At 41.7% G+C, this 27,204-nt stretch overlaps 1 protein-coding gene and 1 non-coding gene across 5 annotated transcripts in view; one reads left to right on the forward strand and one right to left on the reverse strand.

Moving 5' to 3' along the window:
- Window positions 1-631: 631 nt before the first annotated feature.
- Window positions 632-27,204, reverse strand: part of setbp1 (SET binding protein 1) — a 375,242-nt gene continuing 348,669 nt past the window's right edge. For all 4 annotated transcript variants that reach the window (XM_085973175.1, XM_085973183.1, XM_085973163.1 and 1 more), the window contains exons 4-5: window positions 8,488-8,649; window positions 632-4,117 (exon numbers count right to left, since the gene is read on the reverse strand). In XM_085973175.1, coding sequence (XP_085829301.1) covers window positions 3,549-4,117; window positions 8,488-8,649 — 731 coding nt within the window. In that variant the 3' untranslated portion in view covers window positions 632-3,548. The remainder of the gene's footprint in view (window positions 4,118-8,487; window positions 8,650-27,204) is intronic.
- On the forward strand, window positions 13,236-13,341 carry LOC147123447 (U6 spliceosomal RNA). The gene has a single exon (XR_015075231.1). It is a non-coding gene; the product is annotated as a U6 spliceosomal RNA (small nuclear RNA).

Here is a 27,204-nt window from a genome sequence, read left to right on the forward strand (position 1 = left end):
TTTAGGAGGTTTTAAAAAGATTTTAAATATATAATTTCAATGCAAAAGACTGAAAGAAATCTATGTGGGCGTGGATTAGTTTTGACAGCTTTTATCAGCATGTCTTCCCTTACACATAGGCTGTACGCTGCGCTCCTGGCCTTCATAATGTCATATGCTGCGCAGAACTCTGCAGTGCTGAAGAGGAAGTCTCTGTTCCGGGCCTCGCTGAAGGTAGTAGAACACATCTTACTTCCAATCATTCGGTACCAGAAGCACTTAAAAGGAATCAAAAGTTATACAAGGTTACTGAAGTAACCTCGATTGGGGTGCGAACAGGGCAGCTGAATTGGCTTTGGATTGTTCGAGCAAAGAGCAGGCACAGACACAATGGACTGAATGTCCTCCTCCTGTGTTGTAAACCTCTATGGTTCTGATTATTTCAGAAATGGAAATTGATCACTGCAGTATTCAGTTGAAACTGGCATGAAGATTTTACACTTCATTTTACAGTATTATAGCAAGGGATGACTAGCTGGTTGGTCTTTACTATGGAAGTGGGGCTAGAATTTTCCAAGAGATGCAGTAACCCTTCAATAATGTGCAAATGCAGATCAAGCTGTGCGGACAAAGATGACATTCTCAATCCAGGTTTGTTGGTTTTGATTAAGTTTCTTTATTTTCACACAATGAATAACATATGAACAGATTACTTTTCAGTAAGTGCTCTATTGCTAACCTGATTTCGGCAGCAAAACAATGAGCTTCTTTCAGAAAAAAAGTTTTAAAAACCAACAACTATATGTAGAAGCATGACAATCAGCATGCCAAATACATAAGCGCCAATCAACAGCAGTTCATATCTATTCAATGTACAAAAATGCTTCATGAATAAAAACTGTTACAAAAAACATTTCAAACAACAATGTACAAGTTTGCTCTATGTTTAATTAGAATACAAATATAATATTTGTCTAAAATATGTGTACATACAGTCAAGTATAGTAACATGCAAATACACTCTAAAAAAGGTTTAAAAACACTATGAATACAGACTAAAATAAGCCAGCACTATGTAAAAGGATCTTGTGCCCCATGTTTAAAGGTACATTTTTGAAACTTCATTTGCAGTCTTATCAATTTTCAGCAAGAAATTGCTCTTTTTTCTAAAAAAAAGCAGAGTGAAAACAAAACACTGGGATTTGACTAGGACACCCGTGTAGACACATTTGGCAGCTCTTTCAATGTCTCTGTATTGTTTTAGTGTTGCAACCGTGGCAGGCTTTTCACTAGATATGATACAATACATTATTTCACATCAGCACTGTACCGTGCTTTATCAGATCCAAAATTTACTGTACCTCCATGCTGATTACATTTGTTAATGCTGTGGTCCATTTTAAACAATTATGTCATTGTCATTTTAATGGTTTTGCTTTTGTGACACTACTTACCAAATTTTAAAGGCAAGGGTTACTTTTAAAACTTGTATATTATAGAATATGTGAATTCCCCCCTCCCCAGTCCAACTTCAATTAGCCCCATTCCCAAACCCCAGTTGCATTAAAACAAGTGTTTGGCATCAAAATGAATTGTTAAACTTGGTTGAAAAACAGTTAAAATGACAATTACACAGACAAGATGATTCAGACAGTTTGAACCCATGCAGGTCAAAGATGTGTAATTACATTATATACAACAGGCTACTGTTTTTGACTGAATTAAGGCTGCCATGATATAAACATTTTGCCTAAATATAACTGCAGTCACAATTACTCATTTTGAAAAATAATTGAAAATATGTTTTGGATTATCTTCATAAGAACACTTAATTTCTTTTTGCATAAGGGGAAATTAAATACAGAAATTCAAAAGCTTAAGGTAATAGTTTTCATTGATTCTCCAAAAAGAAAAAGCACAATTACCAGGATACAAGACAATCACAACTCTGGGGATACATTAAAACAGCCAAGTCTTTGATATTAAGTATTTGATTATTTGCATACAATAGTTTGGGAAATAGTGAGATACAACTGACACTGTTAACTGGGACATGGTTAAAAGAGAAATTCCTTTATAGCAGAATTTTTTCTTAATTACTGATTGACTCAGTTCTGAAATTGACAATTGATGGATGGGGTTTACCATTCAACAAGGATGGTCGGATAAATAGGATAATTTCTATTATCAGGCCATCCCGATGTACAGGCTTCAGGTGTACCACTGAATGGTGACAGTTCTGTTACTTATAAATTCTAATGTATAATGCTCTGCATCTTCTCAAAGTGAGTATTTCAGATGTTCCTATTTTGTGTGTGGGTGTGGTCAGGGGGGAGGGTTAATTCTAAAGTAATAGTGTGAGCAAATTTGGGACATTTCGTATAGTGTAAATTTTGTAATTGTGGAGAACTGTCACTGAAGTATTGCATGAATAAGCATGCTGTGAAATTCATATAATTGTGGAAAATATATATTTTAAAAATCTTTGTTAACATCTATTTACTTTGGAAAACTGTAAGGCCATACAGGAGGGCACACAATGTTATATTTTTAAATGATCTAGAGTACAACATCAATTCCTACATTTACAGAAAGTCACTTGTGAACATAATTGCTCTAATTTTAGTGACAAGTGCGGGAGTTGGAGATCAATTATTATTTCTTTAAAAAAAAATTGAAATGCAATTCTCATCATTAAAAGAGTAATTTGATTGAATTTCTTTTTACTGTTTTGCATGATATTGCTTCTCAAAGGAAATGCTCAGTGATAGAAGTGTAGGTGTAAATAGGAAATCCAGCCGATCCCTTGAGAAGTTAAGGCTGAATCTATTCTACGCTTTGCACCTCTTTCAGATCCATTATTTCTGATTAATGTCACTTTCTGACAGGGTTGTCCATCAAGGCGGGAAAATTTATTTTCACTACATAAAATAAACCTGGGACACTTATCGATTGAAAATGCCCTTTAATGACTTTGTTTTTCTATTTCTGCTGAGTTACCAAGAGCATACGTTGAACTGAAGCAGAAAGTGCTTTATGTGGATAACACTTTTGCATTTAAGGCTCTGTGAGTACAGGATTGCCTGAATGACGGCAAGAATATTTTAAAATTTGTTGTTTCTCCTTTAATCAACTAGCATATATTGATTATAAATCCAGTATATAAGAAACACTGTTGCAAGCGTAATGTTATTGCTGCCTGCCTTCCCAAGGAACATTTCATTAATACATTCTTCTAACAGGCTGCCAAAAGTACTTGTACTAACTTACCCTTTTATATGCCATTACATGTTGCCCACTTCGCAAATAATGGGTCCGTAGATAGAGCGTGGATAACAGGGAGAAGGAATGTTTGTACAAAATTGTGAAACTGAATTGACATATTACAATACCAGAGATTGACAGGAGAGTCTGGTATTTGTAAAGAATGCAGTGAATGCTGGAATGAGGCCATCCCTTTCATATAGTGGATTTTGTGAGAAAATGGTTATTATTTTAAAATTATCCAACATCTGAGTCTCAGTCATTCCCTTCTCATTCACCAAGTAACATTAAAGTGCAGGAAGGTATCAGTGATTGGAGGCTGTAGATTGGTAGCTGGTGGCAGAGATGTTCAAACTGTTGTACCTTTTAGAATTTGTGGTGATTGCCTCTTTTTCAGTTTCTTTGGACTTCCTATGTCTCTTCACCTTTTGCCCAACTTCCTCTTTCTGCTTTCTCTTGGTGCCTTTATCTGACTTAGGCTCCTGTTGCTGGACCATGCATATTACAGCTTCAATTGTGTCCATGATTGTGTCCTGACTGGCTGAGGCCAGCGTCTCGGGGGCTAAACTGTACCTCAGACCTCGTTTGCTGGGAAGATCCACACACTTCTCCAGTACTGGCATCTGGTCTGTGAAGTCATCATCTAGCGGCACAGGGTGCTTTCTTGGACGGCCTCTCCTCTTTTTCACTATATTGTTGCCAGTCTTTGACTGCCTTTGCAGCCTTTTGGCTTTCAGGATCTTGTTGACATGGTCCAAGTTCTTTTTTGTTGCGAGAATTTTGTCATAATTGCACATCTTCCTGACTTCACACTGAATAGCTTCAATTTCTCTCCTCTTCAGCTTTCTCCTTGGTGAAGAACTGGGACTTTGAACTGAATGGAGAGAAACAAAAGGAATCATTTTAATCACCAGATGTACATAATCACTTAATTAGCTTCACAGTATGAAACTATACACTGTCCAATGCCAGACTGATGTTAAAATGGTTTAAAGATGCTTTTGGAGTTACAGACAGCTTAATATTTGAAGTATCTTTTGTACCACTGGTGAAACTCCGCTAGATAACTTGTTCAGGAAATAGAATACAGCTTCTACTACCTAACGGGAAACTTGTTTTTTGATCATTGAACTTCCGTTGCCACAAACTGTTTTTAATGTATCCTCAAGAATATGGACATAAAAACCGTGGTCTTAATGAAAAACAGCTTAGAGAAGGGCAAAGGGTTAAAGTAGCAGTTATCTCTTTACTTGGGTCTATAGTACATGCAACAAATGTTAAAGTGTTCAGAATCAGATTTTTATTGAATACTTACATTAGCCTTATCCCAGATTAAAATATCAAATAAATGCTTGAAGCAACTGTTTCAGGTTGGTTTGGTTTCTTTGACAGACCAAAAGCTACGATCACTTAAAAGGCCAATTACAATGCAGAGTTTGTGTTGTTGTGAATCAGGTTCACCTGTGCATTGATGCAAATGTAGTGTAATTAAAGTGTGAAGTCACCCTAAGTGCACTTTGCAAGAGACCGCCATTAGCAGGTGCTATCACAAAGTTATGGCTTCAGACACACTGCCATATATCTTGCAAAACTTGTGAGCATTAAAAAAAATGAATTATTTACATTTTTAATGTTAAGAGATTGTCCCAACTTCTCTCTTCCAATATTAAAATTTAACCAGTGAATGTTGGCTTTGGCAGAGAACGATATGGGAACTGATAACTTGAACAATTGATATCTGCAATATAATACTGCTCTTAGGAAAGATTCGCAACTGTAGTTCATTAATATACATTATATTACACTGGCCAAATATTGCTCGCAGTGTCCACGTAAAGAGGATGAGCTAAGAGGAAAGATGACAAGTTCACAAGGTTATTATGGATGAGTAAAGCCATTCCGCCTATCTTAATTCATCCATCCAGAAAGACCCTACAGTCCCCCCATGTCAGCATCTAATTGTTTCCTGAATGATTCCAGGGTCTTCACCTCCACTACTTTATCTGGAAATCTATTTCAAGTGTCGAGCACTCTGTGTGAAGAGGATTACAGAAGCTTACATTCTGAAGTCTAGAAATTATATTAAGGGGTGATGGTGATCTCACTATGATATCAAAAGTAGTAAATGGTATTGATAAGGTAACCCCAGAATAATGCTTCAAAATAAGGAAGGAAGGTAGGGCCATTGAACATAGATTTGAATTAATGGAATGTAAATTTAGAACAGATATAGTAAGATAATGTTTGGAATAATCTGCCAGGCAGGGTATAGAATCAAAACATTAGAGCCATTCAAACTGCAGTTGAATGCTTTAATAAGAGTGTTAGGCTACTGGAGGGATGAACTTCAATGAGCCAAACGGTACTTTCTTGTCCATGTTTCTTTTATATTTGTATAAACTACACATTTGAGAATTTACGTTCAAATGTTTTGTATTTAGTTGTTTAATTTGTATGTAAATAAGCAAAAAGGGGTGGAGTTGCTTTATGACCGGAAGCATGGAACATTATTCAAAGCAATACAACTATCTCAGGTGCCACCAAAGTACGGTATGTTTCCTGTACCCCCAATATAAAATTTATAATGTTGTCACGATCAGCGTCACACAATAATACTCCCACTTCCGTAGTATGGGAAGGGTGATAAAACCATAGGCCTTCAGGAATCACCATCTATTTTGAAGGACAAGGAATTTTGTTTTAACCTCTGTAAAAATCTCAAAGAATTGGTTTAACAAGATTTTTTTACACCGATAATTAAACAATATTTTCTAAATGTAGTAATAACTGCTTTCAACATGTGCATCATTTGAAAATACAAGAATGCAGTCATTTTAGTGCAAAGCAGGTCATGTTTCAGTCCTGCTTAATTGCTATCATTATTAAAGCCTGGGAACGCCTTTAGAGATTCCCACCAACTTACTCCAAGTTTCACCGAACAGCTGGGTTCATTTGTAGATGTCTTTCCTCCCGCAAAAAAAGTTTTTTTTAAAAACAAAGACTTTCAAAGGAGCCTTTATTAATGACAGGAAATTCTCAGAAACCTTCCATTTTCTCATTAAGACAACTTCTTATGTTTTCTGTTTCTTACTTCAACACATGGGTTGCAGAGAAGCGGTTTGGACAGGATTACTCTAATTAATACAGAAGTGCTTTTCATAGTGCTACGGTAAACTGATGCAAACAGGTCTCAATGGCTTCAAGAAAAGTGCATACTATCTGTTCCTGGAGGCTAAAGTACACTCTCGTTGTCCTGACGTGGGGAGATGGGGGAAAAATTATCAAAGTCTTAAGGGAAGAGATGAGCTTACATGCCAACATTTTTAAAACTTGGAAATAACAAGACCATCAAATTTCAAATTGCCATCATGCAATTTCATCCATAATTAAATATTCCAGCAGATGATTAGAGACACATTGATCGTTTTAAAAATACTAGTTGATCTCTTGTGGCATTGCACATGGGGAGTTGACCGTGCAGTCTTTAGATGAAGTAGGATTAAAGGGCAGGAGATAATTGGAACAGGATGTGTATACATAACTCAGTTCCCATTTCATATATTCATATGTCCTTATTTTTATGCAATATTTGATTTGATATTATCGATAGTTAATATATTAAAAATCTTGTTTCCGTGTGCACTCCTTGTCAACTTTTTCCATTATAAATTCCTATGTCCACATTTAAAATAGAAATGGCCCATATTGACTCGTCATGTTGTAAACTAGGCTGACACTTCAGTGCAGAACAAGGAAGTGCTGAACTGTTCTCAGGTTCTAACTTTCATATGAGACATTAAACTGAGGCCTCATCTGCCCTCTCAAGTGGCGTAAATTATCCCATGGCACGATCCAAAGACAAGTTCTCTGTTGTCCTGGTCAATATTTATCCCTCAACCAGCACCACTGAAACAGATTAACTGGTCATTTATCTTATTGCTCTTTGTGGGGACCTTGCTGTGCACAAATTGGCTGCTGTGTTTCCCCATGTTGTAACAGTGACTACACTTCAAAAGAACACTATTGGCTTAGAAGTGCTTTGGGATGTCCTGAGGTCATGAAAGGTGCTATATAAATGCAAGCTCTCTTTTCCTTCAATTTTTAATGTATGGCAGAAATGTTTTTTTAAAAGGATTTTCCCATCAATTATACCAACCTCGGTGATGTCAGTGCAACCGAGACTAGAGAACAGAAACTTCTTTTTCAACCTCAGTTATTAAATATTCTGGACTAGTCCGATAGATGGTAATGCTCTTTCTGGTCCTGAATACTCCAATGAATAAGTGGATCAGACGCCCATCAGAATCAGTTGAGTTGATTAAGTCATTCAACAAGTAGCTAGTATTGGTTAGATACTGGGTTGGAAATGATAGATATAAACATTGAGTGAAATGATTAATAGCTGCATGGGACACACTTGGCCTCGGCAGCTGCTGGGGTGGTGGTGGTGCAGAGAGAGTGGGTGGGAGGGTCTATAGACTATAGATTAAACTTGGCATTATTCTGGTCTTTATGGCTCCATTAATCACTGGAAAAATCCCCTGAACCGTAGTGTAGGTGGGGGATATCCCTGAAGAAACTTCTCATGCCAATGTTGCCCCATCACCTCTTCTTAAGAGTAATACATCAACAAAATTCATAATTTTTTCATAAGTGGAAGCACTATGCCTCCAGTGGAGTGCAGTATTGAGACCTAATTTGAGAACTAATGAGCCAGTTAGTTACAATTTCAGTGAGCGTACAAACATCAGCTGCACAATGGGCATCAGTAGCTTGGAGGGGGGAAATGAGCCAGGGTTCCTGCTCATTATCACTGTCCAGTGACCATCGAGGCTATACATGAGGAATGGCCATTCCCTTCAGTACTTTCCGGAGAGGAGGGGAGGAAACAGAACAAAATTAGGAGAACAAAAACAAACCCAAAGCAACTGAACCTAACCACTTGGCTTAGCTTTAAATGTTGTTATGTGTTTGTGTTTTGAAGCCAGGCTCAGATTTCTTATGCAAGCTACAACTCTGCTGTTACACAAGGAATCATAGGTTGGAATGAATAAAGCTATGTTTGGGTCCAATGAATGTGACCAACATTGGCTAATTAGTTCAAGAGCTAGCAGTTTATTTCTTAAGTACTTCACACGCAGGAACGCAACATGAGAATCCAAGTAATTACACTGTGAGCTTTGAAGACCAGTTTCTGACCATCACTGCAGACCAGAGCAATTGTCGTTAATATTGTCAACTAACCTGATTCACACGATGGAGATGGTGAAGGTAGCGGAGATGATGCCAGAGTTGAGACTGTAATACTTTCAGTAGAAACTGCTTTCTTTCTGGTTACAATGGAAAGGCCACTATCATTTTTGTGCAACGTCATTTGGTCCAGCTTGGAGTGTGAGCTTATTAAACCTAACAGTAGGAAAAGAAACACATGATAAACCACATTATCTCAAAGCCAGGCAAGACTAGCAAAGTAATCCTTCTCATCGTGGTTTGAACTCATGAGCTTCTGTGGTATACAGTTAGTAGCTTTATTGTCTGGTGTGGAACTGAGTCATACTAACTATGGAGGTTCCACATTGACTTCTGGTCTGTGCTGAGTTTAATTATTTCAGCTGGGATAGTGTTAGGGATACTACAATTGGCCTCAGGTGCCTGGGCTTGGGGAGTGGAGGAGAATAAAGAAAAATCAGTTAGGGTTCCACTGCTGATCACTATCTGGTGACTCATGTTGGAAAGCGCACATGGGCGGATATCAGGCAAGGACAGAATTGGGCTCAACTATGATTCTTCCCTCAAACAGCTTATTGCCAGTCACTGTCTCACATGAAGAATGGGCACCTGGGCAAAATACTCTAAGTCAACCCATGCCACTAAAACTGTGTCCCAGCAAGAGGCAGCACTTTCAAGAGAGAAGGATGCAAAACTGGAGAGAGAAAAAAAATTGAATTCCTTTATGGTGAAACTTCTGACGGGTCTAAGGAGAAAAACTGTTATAATGAGAGGTTTAACTGCAATCCTCCACTATATTTAACTATCGTATTCAAATAAATACAAATATTTCAGTAATACAGATGTTTGATTGTTTTAATATCCTACAAGTATACAACTATTGGAAAGGTTCTAAAGGAACAAAATTCACTTGCTTACATCATAAAATACCTGAACACAAAAATGAATTGACTTGCTCAATAAAATAATAGTTAACGTAACTATTTGATGAGTAGCTTTTTTATTTCCATCACAGTTTTACGATGCTTTTATGATACTTATACTGTGTACTGCTAGCACTGGACACCACACTTTCATATAAACATTGGAATGCTTTGGGTACAAGACCCTTCGCCCTTCTAGCCTACCCTTCCAAACCGCCTATAAATTTCCTTACTGTGATTCTTCAATTAATAAACTTGTATCCTCTTTCCTAACAAGAATTTTAATCCTTTTAAAAGCTATCACGGTTTTCCGTTCCACAGTCCCTGCTGGCAAAAGGTTCTACAGTACTATCATCTTGTTACTAAAAAAAATGTTGCCTAAATTGCCTATTTCTTTTGATACCCTTAACCATAAACTGTGTCCTCTACTCCCTGAATCCCGTGTCCAATAAAAAAAAACTTTCCTGGATCTAAATTCTCCAAAACTGTAAAAATCTTAAAGCTAACTATCAAGTCCCCCTTCGCCCTTCTCTTCTCTTCCCTAGAGAATAAAGTCCAAGGGTAGATAATCTTTCCTCATAACTCGGCCCTCATGAATCAGCCTCCATCCTTCCTGCAACACGGACACCAAAACTAAACACAGCTTCGGCTTTGCCTACAAGCCAAAGGCCTAATGGGATGAGTGTTCCTGATAATCTGCTCATTTTTATCTGGTTAAACTCTAGCAGTAGCCCTCCGTATACTTGGAGATCTCTAAGGCAAGGCTCTTGCCAACCCTATTAGTTTTTGTGTGTCAGATACCCAACAGACTAAACTAAAAGGTTCTGGAGTACTGTGCTCCTTTAATGCGAATCTAACAAAAATGTAATTTGTCATAATTTTGAAATAATGCCTAGTTAGGATAGCAAAAATTCAAAACGGCAATTAAGAGGGATGGTTATCTGTAGTCTACAATGTCTCATTTAATAGAATTTAAAAGACAGAACCCCACATAACACTTTCCGTCTTTTAAAGATGCAACTGGTAATCTGTTTCAACATGTAATTACTAATCATATCAAAGCCTAAACAGCCATAACAATAAAATGTGTATTAATTTTTAATGCTTCCCTTCAAATTGTGAAAGAGATTTTGTTTCAAGATTTGAGAAATGTGCTGCTCGTCTGTGAGCTAATAAAAAGGTATTAAAATAACAAATTAATCCAATTGCTCATCCAAATATTCAGAGTTATTAGACTCATTTGCTACATAGTTTAAAACTGTAGTGCATAAGGACACTTTACTAACTATAGGGGATTCGATTTGGCCCAGGTTGCTCATATTACTGCTATTTAAAATTCATTGTCTCATTAATAATGCACCTTATTTAATTCATACTTTAGTTCTGAAAATATACAGGAATGAAAGCAGATGGGAGAATTTTACTGGACACTAGATTTTATTGTTTCTTACTAAGGTGTTAAAGAAAAACACATAAATTCATACAATGACTATTTTTTGAAAAATAATTAAGGTGCATTTTTCAATGCATTAGCAGAGGCCATCAGAGAGAACTATAACTTGTAATGAATGCCTTACATTGAAAATGTTGAATGCAGACAGTGAGATTTGAAACACTCATTTAAAAAAACAATTTAGTGCTCAAAGGGTTAACATTGGTAATTTGGTGGAATTCTACCACATTTGGTTCTAGTCAAAACACAGAGTCAAGTTTATGCCTATAAACCTTCTGATGTTGCCCTCCAACCTCTGTCAACCACTAAAAATCTTGCTGAAACACGGCACAAATATAGCCAAGCCATTCGTTTTCAAAAGCCAACTGTCACAAACCATTTATCTATGAAAATATATACCTGCACAGAATGATTGCATTAGATGCTTGATTTATAAAGCCACTTCTTGGAAAGAGCAGTCACATCCTGTTGCTGTGTTACTCTACCCTCAACTCAAGGTTAAACCATTCCCAGATCCAGTCCAAAATTAAACAAAGCTCATACTTACTTAGTTACAGAAACCACGGACATAAAAAAGGTCAGACTCTTTCAATGGTTAAAACCATTAGGATGGATCGACCAAGTTTTTAACTTCCATTCAGTATTCACAACATAGCACAGTTGGACACTGGAAAAACTCTCTACTCTTCTTTGAATAGCCTTGGGGTTCTTAACATATACCTAAATCACTGAAATAGACAGGCAAGACCTCAGTTTAATGTCTCATCTAAATCACAGCATCTCTGATAATACTACACTCCTGTCAGTTTAGACTATAAGCTCAAATCCACAATCTCCTGAACCAGAGCCAAGAGTGCTAACAATGGAACCAAGCTAACACTGGAGATGTGAACCAACAATTTAACAACTCAGATCCCCAGCATAAGATTACCATTTTTAAGTGGACTAATCCTTTCCTTCACTCTTTATTTACTGCACATATATTTGAAAACCCTTTTATTGCAGCTGGTGGTGTTCCCAATGATCTTGGATTCAACGTTTCTCTTGGTTTCACTTTTCTCATCTGCATTTGCTCATGTTTTTTTCAAATCAACCTACCTATTGGATTCCTTGTACACTTTCAAGGTTGTCTGCTTATCTCGAATACCATTCTTTACACCTCTACTTAACCACTATGCTGCTCTTTAATCGGTTTTGATTAGGTCAGAATGAAACATCGTTTGTATCTGACCATACAACGGGCCAGAACTTCGAGTCCCCACGGGTGAGTACGCGCTGGGTACTCACGCGCAGGCCCAACGTAAGTGCCGGTTTTGTGCATGCACTGCGCATGCGCGGGAAACTGGAACTTCTGTTCCCTTAAAGGAAGGGGTTCACAGGTCGAACACGTGCGCCGGAGGGGCAGCGTGTACGCCTGGAACTTCTGTTTTTTTTGCAGCTTTCTCCGGGAGGGTAAGTCTCCAGCAGTTACACTTTTAAAAAGCAGTCGCAAGGCCTGCTTTTAACAAGGTAAGTGGTGAATTAAGTAAAATTAAAACATTTTTTCCACAGGTTTATTATTTTTAAATACTTTAAAGAAAGGTAAGTTTATTTTTAGCCCCGTTAGAAACTGTAATTAATTTTTTCAAAAATTTAAATTATTGTTTAAAATAGTTATTTTATGTAATTTATAGTTATTTTAAAAATGTGATTTTAAAAAATGTATTTGAAGTTTTAGTGATGTTTTGGGGCTGAATTGTATTCATAGTTTTGACAGGTCTTCCTGTCAAATCTATGAATACAGATTCCCTGCTACCATTGGCTCTCCATGGCCCACGTGATCCCAGGGGACGCTTCGAACTAACTGCACCCCTGGGATACGCAAGCACTGCGCACCGGCAGTTGGAGGAGGCCCAGGATCGGAATCCCACACGGGCCCACAGCACAACGGCCGGCGCGCTAGGTAAGTGCAGGTCGGAGGCTTGCACCCGCGGGAAGCCTCCGACCCAAATTTCTGGGCCAATGTCACACTCTTTTAACATCAATTCCTACCTGCTGCCAATTTACATTAAAAATTTTGCCTATAGATGCTTGTCATTTCTTATCAAGAACCTGTAAATGACTCTTGAATGCACTGTTAAAAAGGTTATTATTTTGGAATCATAACAGTTTATTTATTATTTTGACGGATGTCACTAACATGATTAGAGTGCTAAAGTAAAAATACATAAGCAAAAAGTACTCATTTTTAAAGTGCCGTTTAAATTTTTAAAATCATATTGTATAACCTTAGACCGTGACTGCCAGCCTTGTACTGAGTCAGTGTGGGGAGTTGCCTGCCACCTACAAGCCTCCAACTTAACCTTTGGTTTCTCTTGTAACACATATACAAGAACAGATTTGATTGTGTGTCTGTAACTGGCAACACATATATTAAAATTGGAACACGAGAGAAGATTAGCATGACCTCAGCGCAAGGATGACATGCAAATTCGTGGAGCCAAAAAGATTGCAAAGGGTGGTAAGAGCAATTATTCAACAGTACTATAACAAAGCAGTTTCTTCATCCCTTAAGTTACCATTTTAAAAAAAAATGAACCAAAACCAAATTTTCATTGTAGTTATTGAGTGGGAAAAAGTTTGTTTTCTGCTTTTAAGATTTAAATTCCACAGCTAGTTTGAAATAAAACCATTTTATTTTCATATTTCTCTCCAATAATTACAAACACAGTGAAGTTCCATTGCAGTATTACTGTGTGAATGGTGCTATAGCTGTAGATGCAGAGTAGTGGGACGACTATAAAGATTTGTAAATATCTGCCACGGTATTAATTCTGTTACGTGCACATTTCACATCAAATTGAATGTTGCACAATCAGAAAAAATAAATTGGCTGCAGACATCAAGTGAAATATTAGATGTAAAAATGTACAATATTCTCCTTTTCATATTACTGTCCACTTGAAATAGTTTTGTGTGTGTGTTTGTAGATACAACTGCAGGATCTCCTGCGTTTCTCCACCCACCATCTGTTCTTTAGGTCGCGAGTTTTTTGTTGGACCTCGGCCTTCAGGCGTCTGCAGAGCTGCTTTCTTGCTCTCAAGTTCTGTTGCTGTTTCCAGATCAGGAATGCCTTGCGCTTGCGACTTATTAGCTCCTGGATCTCCTGGTCGTTCTCGTCAAACCAGTCTTGGTGTTTCCTGGTCGAGTGACCGAGCATCTCTTCACAGGTGCTGATTATGGAGGCCTTGAGTGCAGACCAGGCACTGTGGGCATTCTGTGTCTCTGCATCACTGGGAGTCGTCAGGTTGGTTGTGAGGCGCAGGCTGAATAGGGCTTTCTTAGCGGTGTCTTTGAGTGCTCCAGCGTTAATTTTCCTGCAGCATTGTTTCTGTTGCTGCCGCCGCTGTTCTGGGGCTACATTGATGGAGATGACAGAGCGGATTAGGCGGTGGTCTGTCCAGCAGTCATCAGCTCCTGTCATAGTGCGGGTGATGCGGACGTCCTTGCGGCCCTTCGCTCGGACGATGACGTAGTCCAGCAGATGCCAGTGCTTGGAGCGAGGGTGCTGCCATGAAGCCTTGTACTTGTCTCTCTGACGGAACAAGTGTTCTTGCTCAGGCCAACATCCCCAGCATCGAAGCTTTGACCACGCTCAATCAGCTCCGATGGACGGTGTAGTGTATGTAACCGTTCCACCTTTAAGAGAACTATTTTAAGAGTTGCACTACTTTATCTTGGCTGCTGTATACTGTAATACCGGTGGTGACCACACCGGTATATAAGTGCTGTGTAATGATTTATTGGGCAGTTCCGCCCTGACCTTCGACTAGTGAAGACCTGTTAAAAGTTACTCTTGTGGTCTGTGTAGTAATTCTCATTATAACACACAGACTTAACAGTGGCGACGAGTACGATCTTACCCTGCGGCAGAGATACATCCAAGGCAGTTTAACGGGCGTCGAGAAGAGGCATCCGCCCTCATCATTCTGCTAAGAAAAGACTCGGGTCTGCAGAGCAAAGGAAGAATTCTGACACGAAGCCTTCCATCAGCAACAGGCAGTGATCATCCCTTCTATCACGGTGGTGGGTAAGCCGATCAGCGATGAGCAGCCAGTCGGCCACGTTGGCTGTGAAGTAGGGGAGGGAAAAACGGAGGATATAAGGGCGGAGAACTCGACCATGGCCGGGGAAAAGAGCCGGACAGAAGTCGGGGCCAGAGGCGCTGAGACTGGGGCAGCGTAAGGCACGGAAGCCGCGGTGAATGCAAACGCAGCCGGTGTGAGAGACCGGGCTACAAGCGGGCTGGGAGACGCAACAGCGTCGAGAGAGAGCTCGACCGCGACCGGTGAAAAAGGCCGGGCAGCTACCGAGGCCGCGAGGCGCAGCGACCGGGACAGCGTAAGGCGCGGGAGAAAATAGCGGGCTGGGAGACGCAACAGCGTCGAGAGAGAGCTCGACCGCGACCAGTGAAAAAGGCCGGGCAGCTACTGAGGCCGCGAGGCGCAGCGACCGGGACAGCGTAAGCGGGGAGAATTTTTTTTTAAAAAACCGCGGAGAACTCAGCCGCAGCCGGGGGGGGGGGGGGGGGGGGAAGGACCGGACTGCAAGAGGGGCTGGGAGGCACGATTTGAAAACCGCTGGGGAGGGCGAACGCAGCAATACGGCAATCGCCATTACAGCCAGCGGGGGGGAGAAAGGCAAACGCGGGAAGCCGCCATTTTCGTAGGCGGGGGAAGAAGACGAGCGCGGGAAGCTGCCATTTTCGTAGGCGGGGGAAGAAGACGAGCGCGGGAAACCGCCATTTAAAAAAAAAAGAAAAGAAAAATTTCTTTTTGTCTCTCAAGAAGATTGCGAGGATGCCTAAGCGTGGTAACATCAACGATTTCGATCCCGATGTTGAAGATTGGGCCACGTATGTAGAACGCATAGAGATATATTGTAAGGCAAATAAAATATCAAATGAAGATAAAGCACTAACCTTACTAAACTCAATGGGTGCGAAGACATACGGGCTATTGAAGCATCTTCTATCACCAGCTAAACCGGCGGATCAGACTTTCGCTAATATTGTTGCTGTCCTGAAGAATCATTTGAGCCCCACACCGCTGATGTTAGCGGAACGATTTAAATTTCATGCGAGAACGCAACTGAAAGAGGAAAGCAACGCGGAGTATTTAATTGAACTGCGTAAGCTAGCGAAATACTGTCAGTTTGGGGAAAGACTGACAGAGGCACTGAGAGACAAATTCGTGTGTGGATTGTCGAAAGAAGGAACACAAAAGCGGTTGTTTGAAGAGAATGATCTTACACTTGATAAGGCTGTCACTATTGCAGCATCGCACGAAGCCGCAGCGAGAGGCACTGCGGAAATGCAGCTGGAGGCAGCGGTACTCAGCGTAGATCAAATGGCTTTGGGTACAACGAAATGTTATCGTTGTGGAAAGACAACACACGATCAGAACCAATGCTGGTTTAAAAACCAGGAATGTAGAAAATGTGGCAAGCTTGGTCACATAGCTAAAGTATGCCGGTCAGGAAAGAAGACCAGCAACAAAAAGTCACCGCAGGAAAAGTGCAGAAAGGTACATAAGGTGGCTGAGAAGAGTTCGTATGAACAGAATTCGGATTCAGACTCCAACAGCAAGGAGCTGGGTAGTCTGAGAATTCACAATGTGAGTAAGGAAGCTGACCTACAAACTATCTGGGTCACACTTCAGATAGCAGGAGTCCAAGTGAAGATGGAATTGGACACCGGATCGGCGTTGACGGTCATGAATAGGCAAGATTACAAAAGGTTATTCACACATATTCCCCTACGGGATACGGAGATAGTATTGCAGACATACATGGGGCAAAGAGTATACCCCATCGGAAAGATAAAAGTCAAGGTGGTACACCAGGGCAAAGAACACCAAGGAATGGACATATATGTACTACCTGAGGGAGGTCCACCACTTCTGGGACGGGAGTGGATCAGGAAAATAAATATGGACTGGCACTCCCTAAAAGCAATAACGGTAGACTCCGGAAAAAAAGATGTTAAACCTGAACGATTGTCCAGAAAATTGGATGAGGGCATATGCAGCAGTGGCAGTGACAAAGCAGAGAGTGAGAACTCGGTGAAGACAATCAGCTCAGACTCTGGAACTGATGACGGTAAGACCAGCCCATGTGCAAAAGACAAGTCAAAAATGGACTTGCAGACTAATGATGGAAAAACGAAGGAGTGCATAAATACTTCGGAAGAGAACAAAGTATCAGAACAGAATTCCACTGAACAACAACAACATAGTTTGACAGAGAATTCTGAGTCTGTCCAGTCTACAGACATGCACATTTCTGAGGAACACCGGGCTCAAACTCAACTCAATTTCAAACTACAACAGCAATTAGAACAAATGATTCGCCGTTTTGAACAAGAGATGAATGCAAAGAAAAAGTTCTTTGACACAGAGTGGGGGAATCTGGAAAGACAGCAGAAGCAGCTGATTGAGAAAATGGAACAGGAACACACAAACCGTCTGCGCGATGAGGCCAAACGAATCAAAGCTGAGCAAGAAAGGGAATATGTCAAATTCATCGATCAGTTGAAAGCTAAGAAGAAAGAGCACCCTTTTGTGAGCAGTGTCAGCAGTAATAAGCCACTCAGGGAATTGGTGGCAGAGGCAAAAGCTGAAGTGATGGAGGAAATAGAAGACAATAGAGAGGAAGCAGAAGATGATGACTCATCTGAACCATTATCACCCCTACCAGGTCACGCACGTGGTCCCTCCGAACTGAGCCAAATCAGTCTGGAAGTAGAAAAACTTCCCAAGGTACTCGAGCCTTTAGAAGTCAGCAATGCTGGTTCTGAAGTTACGAAAGTTCAAGCTGTTAAGTCCAGTGAAGGACTATTAGATGAGTCACCCCAACAACGAGAACCTACTACACCACCGAGAACTACTACACCACCGAGGCGGTATCCGGACCGAGTCAGGAAGCGCAGGAGGCGCCTCCGCAGAGACTGAATCTGTGAACTGTTTTTCCATGAAGTTGTGTATATATGTTATGATGTTATGTTTAATGGGGAATATATACGGTTAAGCTAAAAAGGGAGGATTGTAGTGTATGTAACCGTTCCACCTTTAAGAGAACTATTTTAAGAGTTGCACTACTTTATCTTGGCTGCTGTATACTGTAATACCGGTGGTGACCACACCGGTATATAAGTGCTGTGTAATGATTTATTGGGCAGTTCCGCCCTGACCCTCGACTAGTAAAGACCTGTTAAAGTTTACTCTTGTGGTCTGTGTAGTAATTCTCAATATAACACACAGACTTAACAGACGGGTCACATTGTCCGCATGCCCGATACGAGACTCCCAAAACAAGCTCCCAAACGGAGCTCCAGCACAGCAAGAGAGCCCCAGGTGGGCAGAGGAAACGCTTCAAGGACACCCTCAAAGCCTCCTTGAAAAAGTGTAACATCCCCATCGACACCTGGGAATCCCTGGCCCAAGACCGCACAAAGTGGAGGAGAAGCATCCGGGAAGGCGCCAAACACCTCGAGTCTCTTTGCCGGGAGCAAGCGGAAGCCAAGCGCAAACAGCGGAAGGAGCGCACGTCAACCCAAGCACCCCACCCACCCGCCCCTTCAACCACCGCCTGCCCCACCTGTGACAGAGACGGTAGGTCCCGCATTGGACTCATCAGTCACCTGCAAACTCATTTTTAATGTGGAAGCAAGTCATTCTCGGTTCCGAGGGACTGCCTAAGAAGAGAAGAAGACAACTGCAGCTAGTAAGAAGTAAATTTAAAGAAAAATTTTTTTAAACTTGAAGTTAAATCTTTTGCATCTTCATAGAGTGCCAGCAAGACAGCTCAATCTCTGCGCAGCTACAAATGTTTGGCTTTGAACATGCTGGAAAGATTATTTTCCACGGTCAGTGGCATAGCCAGCCGTATAACTTAGATCTGCCAGCCCTACATGTCTCTGAACGAGTACTGGTCGGAGACTTGTAGCTTATAGTATCTGACTGTGTCAGCTGTGGCTCAGTTGTACCACTCTCACTTCTGAGTCAGAAGGATGTGGGTTCAAGTCTCACTCCAGAGATTTGAGGACAAAATTTAGGCCGACACTCCAGTGCAGTACTGAGGGAGTGCTGCACTGTCAGAGGTGCTGTCTTTCGGATGAGACGTTAAATCTAAGCCTTGTTTGCCTTCTCAAGTGGACGTAGAAATTCCTATGGCACTATTACAACAGTGACTACACTTGGCTATAAAGCACTTTGCAACACCCTGAGGACATGAAAGGTGCTATATAAATGCAAGTTCTTTCTTTCTTGTGTGCGATATGACTCAATTACAAATGGAATTCAAATGTCCTTACAATCAAAGCTCTGCAGTCCTACCACATCCAGTCGTGAATGGTGGTGGATCATTAAACAACTAACAGGAGGAGGAGGCTCCAAGAATATCCCCATCCTCAATGATGGTGGAGCCCAGAACGTGAGTGCAAAAGACAAGACTGAAGCATTTGCAACCAACTTCAGCCAGAAGTGCCGAGTGGATGATCCATGTCGGCCTACACCCGAGGTCCCCACCATCACAGAAGCCAGTCTTCAGCCAATTCGATTCACTCCACGTGATATCAAGAAACGGCTGAGCGCACTGGATGCAGCAAAGGCTATGGGCCCCGACAACATCCCGTCTATCATGCTGAAGACTTGTGCTCCAGAACTAGCCGTGCCTCTAGCTAAGCTGTTCCAGTTCAGCTACAACACTGGCATCTATCCGGCAATGTGGAAAACTGCCCAGGTATGTCCTGTCCACAAAAAGCAGGACAAATCCAACCTGGCCAATTACCGCCCCCTCAGTCTACTCGCAATCATCAGCAAAGTGATAGGAGGTGTAATTGACAGTGCTATCAAGAGGCACTTACTCACCAATAACCTGCTCACTGATGCCCAGTCTGGGTTCCGCCAAGACCACTCGGCTCCCGACTTCATTACAGCCTTGGTCCAAACATGGACAAAGGATCTGAATTCCAGAGGTGAGGTGAGAGTGACTGCCCTTGACATCAAGGCAGCATTTGACCGAGTGTGGCATCACGAGCCCTAGTAAAATTGAAGTCAATGGGAATCAGGGGCAAAATGCTCCACTGGCTGGAGTCATACCTAGCACAAAGGAAGATGGTTGTGGTGGTTGAAGGTCAATCATCACAGCCCCAGGACATTGCTGCAGGAGTTCCTCAGGGCAGTGTCCTCGGCCCAACCATCTTCAGCTGCTTCATCAATGACCTTCCCTCCAACATAAGGTCAGAAATGGGGATGTTCGCTGATGACTGCACAGTGTTCAGCGCCATTCACAACTCCTCAGATAATGAAGCAGTCCATGCCCGCATACAACAAGACCTGAACGACGTTCAGGCTTGGGCTGAAAAGTGGCTGGTAACATTCGTACCACAAAAGTGCCAGGCAATGACTATCTCCAACAAGCGAGAGTCTAACCACCTCCCCATGACATTCAACGGCATTACCATCACCGAATCTCCCACTATCAACATCCAGGGGGGGTCACCATTGACCAGAAACTTAACTGGACCAGCCACATAAATACTGTGGCAACAAGAGCAGGTCAGAGGCTAGGTATTCTGCGGCGAGTGTCTCACCCCCTGACACCCCAAAGCCTTTCCACCATCTACAAGGCACAAGTAAGGAGTGTGATGGAATACTCTCCACTTGCCTGGATGAATGTAGCTCCAACAACACTCAAGAAGCTCGACACCATCCAGGGCAAAGCAGCCCGCTTGATTGGCACCCCATCCACCACCTTAAACATTCACTCCCTCCACCACCAGCGTACTGTGGCTGCTGTGTGTACCATCTACAAGATGCACTGCAGCAACTCGCCAAGGCTTCTTCGGCAGCACCTCCCAAACCCGCGACCTCTTCCACCTAGAAGGACAAGGGCAGCAGGCACATGGGAACACCACCACCTCCAAGTTCCCCTCCAAGTCACACATCATCCTGACTTAGAAGTATATTGCCGATCTGTCATCGTCGCTGGGTCAAAATCCTGGAACTCCCTCCCTAACAGCACTGTGGGAGTACCATCACCACACGGACTGCAGCGGTTCAAGAAGGCGGCTCACCACCACCTTCTGAAGCGCAACTTGGGATGGGCAATAAATGCCGGCCTTCCCATCGACACCCAGATCCCAGAAGAGAATTAAAAAAATAAATATTTATTAGCGACAGTAAATTACCTACTTCAGTATGAATGGTGCCCTGCTTTAGTTAATGTTTGGATCCTGCAACTGATTAGTAACATTCAATACTTTCTTCAACATCCTTATAATATCAAGCTAGCCAAGAATGAGTTATATCGTAAGTGGCTTTTAAACAGCTGTGGCTACAATACTTGCACTTGAATAATAAATGTTTCTTACAATTTCTAGACCCAAGTCTAGATCTAACAATTCAGTGGCATGAATCATATAGCCAAAGGGAAAGCTAGTGTTATCTTTATGTGCCCAGAGTCCTGTTTTCCTACTATTTAGATGAAGTGTGCTGGTTTCATTATGAACATTGGCTGCACTCCAGTTTTTCCTCTTTTTAATCACAGCAGCGTATTGTTACAGTTTTATGCAGTAAATCTGCAAATGCATTAATGATATACCTTTGACAGATAGGAACATTAGATAAGTAGTCTTATACTGTACTAATTTAGCATGTACTGTGCAATAAAGAGTGGTTAATCCTGCACGCCAGTCTAAATTGCTGAGAAAGGATATCCTGAGCTCAAATTAGCTTAGTGTGAATTGTTACTATGGTATCATTACGGACAGTTATAGGGCTTGTTGGCAATATTTTATCTTCAAAGGCTGAAGTGATGTAATGCCTCATTTGTATACTCTATCTGTTCCCCTTTAAAAAAAACTGATGCTCAATTCGGCTATCATCCCTGGCAGACCTTCATCAAAAATTGAAGTATTTGTAATGATCGTTCAACATGCCGGACAGAAGATCTTAAAGTTAGGGCTACCTCTCTTCGTCTTCACACGTCTCAAAAAAAGCTATTTGAATTTAGCTTCTTCAGATGGCAGCTAAATCTCATTAAAAGAGAAAGTAAGTATAGAGGGTGTACTCCTCTCAGCTGGGTAATGTGAAAATGTGCTATCTGGAAGGACATTTTTGGAATTTTAAACTACTTTACCTTAGCAAGGCAATTTCATGCCTAATGACAACAACAATATTCCTCAATACTTGGTTCCACAGATCCATATCCCATCTGATTCACTATGCTGATTGGGAGGTTTCCAAGCTGGGAAAATTCCATACCATCCAATATTGCTGCACAAGCCCTGTATTCTGCTTTGCTTTTCCCCTCCCTCCAGGGGCCTGACATTTTAGGTCATCACACAGCTGGGAACTGCTCCACTAACATCAGTCACAGGACCCGTCAGCAGTCAGCTCCCAGCTGTATGTGGAGATCCAAAATGGTGGGTCTCTAGAGAAAAGAGAAATGTAATACAAATATTTCTTACTAGGTAGTTAACTAGGTTACTATGAGATTTATCCACAAGTTTTGATATTACTCAGATCAGAAGAGTACTTTACATTAAATACACTGTCGCATCAATTATTTTCTCCTTTAAGCCCAAGACCATCTGACTGACTTTAAACTATTGCACTCGGCATCAGAAAACTGGAGCTACATTAAATTAACTGCTGCAATACTGATTTTCAACCACTAGTTGTCACTATGATACTTTGCAAATCTACACTGTAGACCAGGGTTGTCCAACTCTGATGCCTGAACCCTGGTAACCTGCCATGTGGTCCAAGCAACTCGGTTCTATTTGCACTTATATGTATAACATGTCAGTTTGTCCAGTTTAAATTCCATGGGTTTTAAAAATAATTATTTTCAGGATGTGGGTGTCATTGGCAAGGCCGGCATTTATTGGCCATCCATAGTTTCCCTTGGGAAGATGGTGTGGGCCGCCTTATTGTACCGCTGCTGTTAGGTAGGGTGCTCTAGGATTTTGACCCAGCGATCATGAAGGACGGTGATATATGTCCAAGTCAGGATGGTGTGTGACTTGGAGGGGAATCTGGAGGTGGTGGTGTTCCCATGTGCCTGCTGCCCTTGTGTTTCTAGGTGGTAGAGGTCGTGGGTTTGGGAGGTGCTGCTGAAGAAGCCTTAGCAAGTTGCTGCAGTGCATCTTGTAGATAGTTCATGCTGTAGCCATGGTATACTGATGGTAGAGGAAATGGATGATTAAGCCAGTGGATGGGGTGCTGATCAAATGGACTACTTTATCCTGGATGGTGTCGAGCTTCTTGAGTGTTGTTGAAGCTGCACACATCCAGGCAAGTGGAGAGCATTCCATCACACTCCTAATTTGTGCCTTGTAAGTGGTAGAGCGTGTTTGGGGGGCTTAGGAGGTGAGCTGCTCACCACAGAATACGCAACTTCTGACCTGCTGTAGTAGCCACGGCATTTATGTGGCTGGTCCAGTTCAGTTTCTTGTCAATGGTGATTCCCCCAGGATGTTAGTGGGGGATTTGGAGATGGTAATGCCATTGAATGTCAAGGGGACATGGTTATACTCTCTCTTGTTCGATATGGTCATTGCCTGAAACTTGTGTGGCGCAAATGATATTTACCACTTATCAGGACAAGACTGGATGTTGCCTAGGTCTTTCTGCATGTGAGCGTGGAATGCTTCATTATCTGAGGAATTGCGAATGGAGCTGAACAGTGAACAGCCCCACATCTGACCTTATGATGGAGGGAAGGTCATTGATGAAGTAGCTGAAGATGGTTGGGCCTAGGATACTGCTCTGAGGAACTCCTGCAGCGATGTCCTGGGGCTGAGATGATTGGCCTCCAACAACCGGAATCACCTTCCTTTGTGCTAGGTAAAACTCCAACCACTGGAGAGTTTTCTCTCTGATCCCCAGTGACTTCAGTTTTAATAGGGCTCCTTGGTGCCACACTGTTGCCTTGATATCAAGGGCAGTCACTCTCACCTCATCCCTGGAGTTCAGCTCGTGTTCATATTTGGACCAAGGTTGTAATGAGGTCTGGAGTCGCGTGCTTTTGGCGGAAGGAGGAAAGCAGAGTCTGGGGTCATCCAATCCAGTTCCCAGTGAGCTGGTGGTCATGATATAAATTAGCTCTGAATTTGGTAAATTCGTAATTATGAAGCGTAGAAAATGGCATAAAAACACACTGATACTGGGGAAGGGACTGCTCCGAATGTCAGGATGCAGGTTCTTTGTGGAATAAAACTTGAAATGCATTCAGAATTGCCACATTCACCATCTTCTGTCATGTAGCCCAAAAGCAACTCAACCGGATCACTCAGCACATGCAGCCCATTTTACCTAAGTAATTACACGCTGTTTGTGCATCACAGCATGAGGCTACTGGCTGGCTGGGGCACTGTCAGACTCTCACCAGTAAACAAATGAGATAATTTCAAAGTACATCATCACACATTGGCTCTGGTGGAAACCAGGTGGGAGGGTAGTTAAAATGACGCCAGTCACTTACTCCCTCTGATCTCGATGCCTTCCCACTGTGTCCTGATCTTAACCTGCTCTTCTGAGCAAGCGAGCGGGACACCCGCAGGAAGGCAGTGGGGTCCTTCTTTAAATATGCAGATCGGGTCTGATGATGTAATTATGGCCAAAGCCCCCCCCTCAATCACGGTCAGAGGACCACCCCACCTCCCCCCAACCCCGCTCGCCTCCAGAGATGCCCACCCCTCCCCAACTAACTGCCAGGGACTGTTCCCACGTGTCCTTGGCAGCGCCAAAATCCCGGCCAGGTAGTGGAACATTTATGTCAATGATGTCTGGCCGTTAATATCAGCTGGGCCTCCACAGCCCGGACTCCTAACTGTAACTACACTTCAAAAGTAATTAACTGGGATGTTACGAGGATGTGAAAGTTGCTATATAAATGTAAGTGTTTTCCTTCTACTTGGTGGATCTTAGTGGAATAGCAGTGAAGTAGCTGAATCGGAGTGTGATTGGCATATCTATGATTTTCAAGCTGAAGTTAAACTGTTAAGGGACATAAAAACGGCACAAACATTCTGGTATAACACAAACAATAGCCAAACAGCAAATAAGGCTAGAAATTTAATTATCGAAAGTCGTGTACACCACTCACTGGTGCAAGTCCCTATCACAGTAACAGACTTCCACTAAAGCCAGCTTTCAGCTACAGAATCAAACGTTTTGCAATGAACGGCTGAGTGACTTAGTTAAGCATCCAGCTCAGCAATTTATACACACAATTCAAATTTTTGGAATGCAAGTACTACAATAAGTAAAGCTGGTTTGGGTTCACTGGAGATAAAGAATAGTAGCAGTGGCAGAGCAATCAGTAAGCGGAACAGATTTACCTTTTTGATTCATAGTGTCTGATAATGTACTTAGAGACCCAGGATGCCAATTATCAAGCATTTGATTTTGTGCTGAATTACTCACTGCCATTTCTACTTAAAATAATAAATGAAAGGAGCTCTATGCTTGAATTTAGCATGGCTGGTGGTAAAATTGCTATTATTGTGATTCTACTGACAATCAGCCAAATGCAAGTAATTTATTTTTAAATAAATCATTTCAGGCAGAGCAGTTCTCCCCATCCCTCCCAAATCAGATCTGTCATTTTGGCAGTTGGCAGAATATGCAGACTGTAGTTATGTGTTCCTGCCCACCTGGATCTTGCTCCATTTCATGGGCAGTGGATAGTGCCGTCAGGCACCATAGTCTCAACTATAATGTCAGTCCATGTGATTCAAAGTTAAGGTGATTAGAGGTAGGGCTAGCTGGACAATATCTGCTGGGTCAGTATCCTGGAATTCTCTACCTAACACTGTTGTGGGGGTACCATTATCATAAGGACTGCAGCGGTTCAAGGAGCAGGTCCATCTGCTCCTTGAGTATTGTGTGCAGTTTTGGTCGCCTTATCTGAGGAAGGATGTTCTTGCCATGGAAGGAGTGCAGCGAAGATTCACCAGGCTGATACCTGGGATGGCAGGAATGACGTATGAGGAGAGATTGGGTCGATTGGGCTTGTACTCGCTGGAGTTTAGAAGAATGAGAGGGGATCTCATTGAAACTTATAAAATTCTGACAGGACTGGACAGACTAGATGCAGGAAGGATGTTCCCGATGGTCGGGGAGTCCAGAACCAGGGGTCACAGTCTAAGGATAAGGGGTAGGCCATTTAGGACAGAAATGAGGAGGAATTTCTTCACCCAGAGAGTGGTGAACCTGTGGAATTCTCTACCACAGAAGGCAGTAGAGGCCAATTCATTAAATATATTCAAGAAGGAGTTGGATATATTTGTTAAGGCTAAAGGGATCAAGGGGTATGGGGAGAAAGCAGGGACAGGGTACTGAATTTGGATGATCAGCCATGATCGCATTGAATGGCGGAGCAGGCTCGAGGGGCCGAATGGCCTACTCCTGCTCCTATCTTCTATGTTTCTATGTTACCACCACCGTCTCAAAGCAATTAGGGAAGAGCAATAAATGCGGCCTTGCCAGCATTGCCCACATCCCGAGAGGAACAGATTTCTTAACATGAAATTCTTAATTAAAAAATATTCTCACCAAGGATGAGATTTTATTAAATTTGCATTTTAAATGTTTTCTTTTATAAGCACAAAGATCCTTTAAATGACTCAGTGTTGACTTAGAGTAGTATAATTTCAAAAGCCTGTTATTTGGAATTATTGTATTATCTGCTGTAATACTTATGCCACGTTACCAGATCTGAAGCCTATTGGATCTCATCCTTCGGAATACCAAACCTACTGTCTACCATTGTAGCATTTAGCTGCTTCCTAAATAAGTTGAGTGACCTAGCCTCAACCATCGTTCCTGGCAATCTATTCCAGCTGTTGATCACCCTCTGTGAAAATAAATATTTCCTGGCATTTCTCTTAAACTCCCCCTTCATAGCCTTGAACCTATAGCCCTGCTGTATTCAAAGATGCAGTTCTGGGTTTATCTTGTCTATCTTGTTTAGTATCTTATAAACTTCTCTAAAGTCCTTTGTGAGACATTTTTTTTAAAGATCAAACTTTTCAAATCTCGGACTACTGCACTGACAGAAGTGCTCTACTGGCTTCATTTTTTAATTGAGAGAATCTGTCATTAAAAAAGATCCAGTGCTACATCTATGGAGGCTTTTTCCACAAATTTTAAAACAATATAATTTTTTTAAAGGAACATTTAATTGGGTAGCACAATGTCTGGTCTCCACTTGGAGGTTTCTCACAATAACACATTAAAAATTGGGAGCTCAACAACATCATGGATTTAGCTTGGATCCAATCATGGATATCAATGCAGAATTGGATGC

Source organism: Somniosus microcephalus, chromosome 2, assembly GCF_052327205.1.
Source record: "Somniosus microcephalus isolate GS21.2 chromosome 2, FLI_Smic_1.0, whole genome shotgun sequence".
NCBI classification, from domain to species: domain Eukaryota; kingdom Metazoa; phylum Chordata; class Chondrichthyes; order Squaliformes; family Somniosidae; genus Somniosus; species Somniosus microcephalus.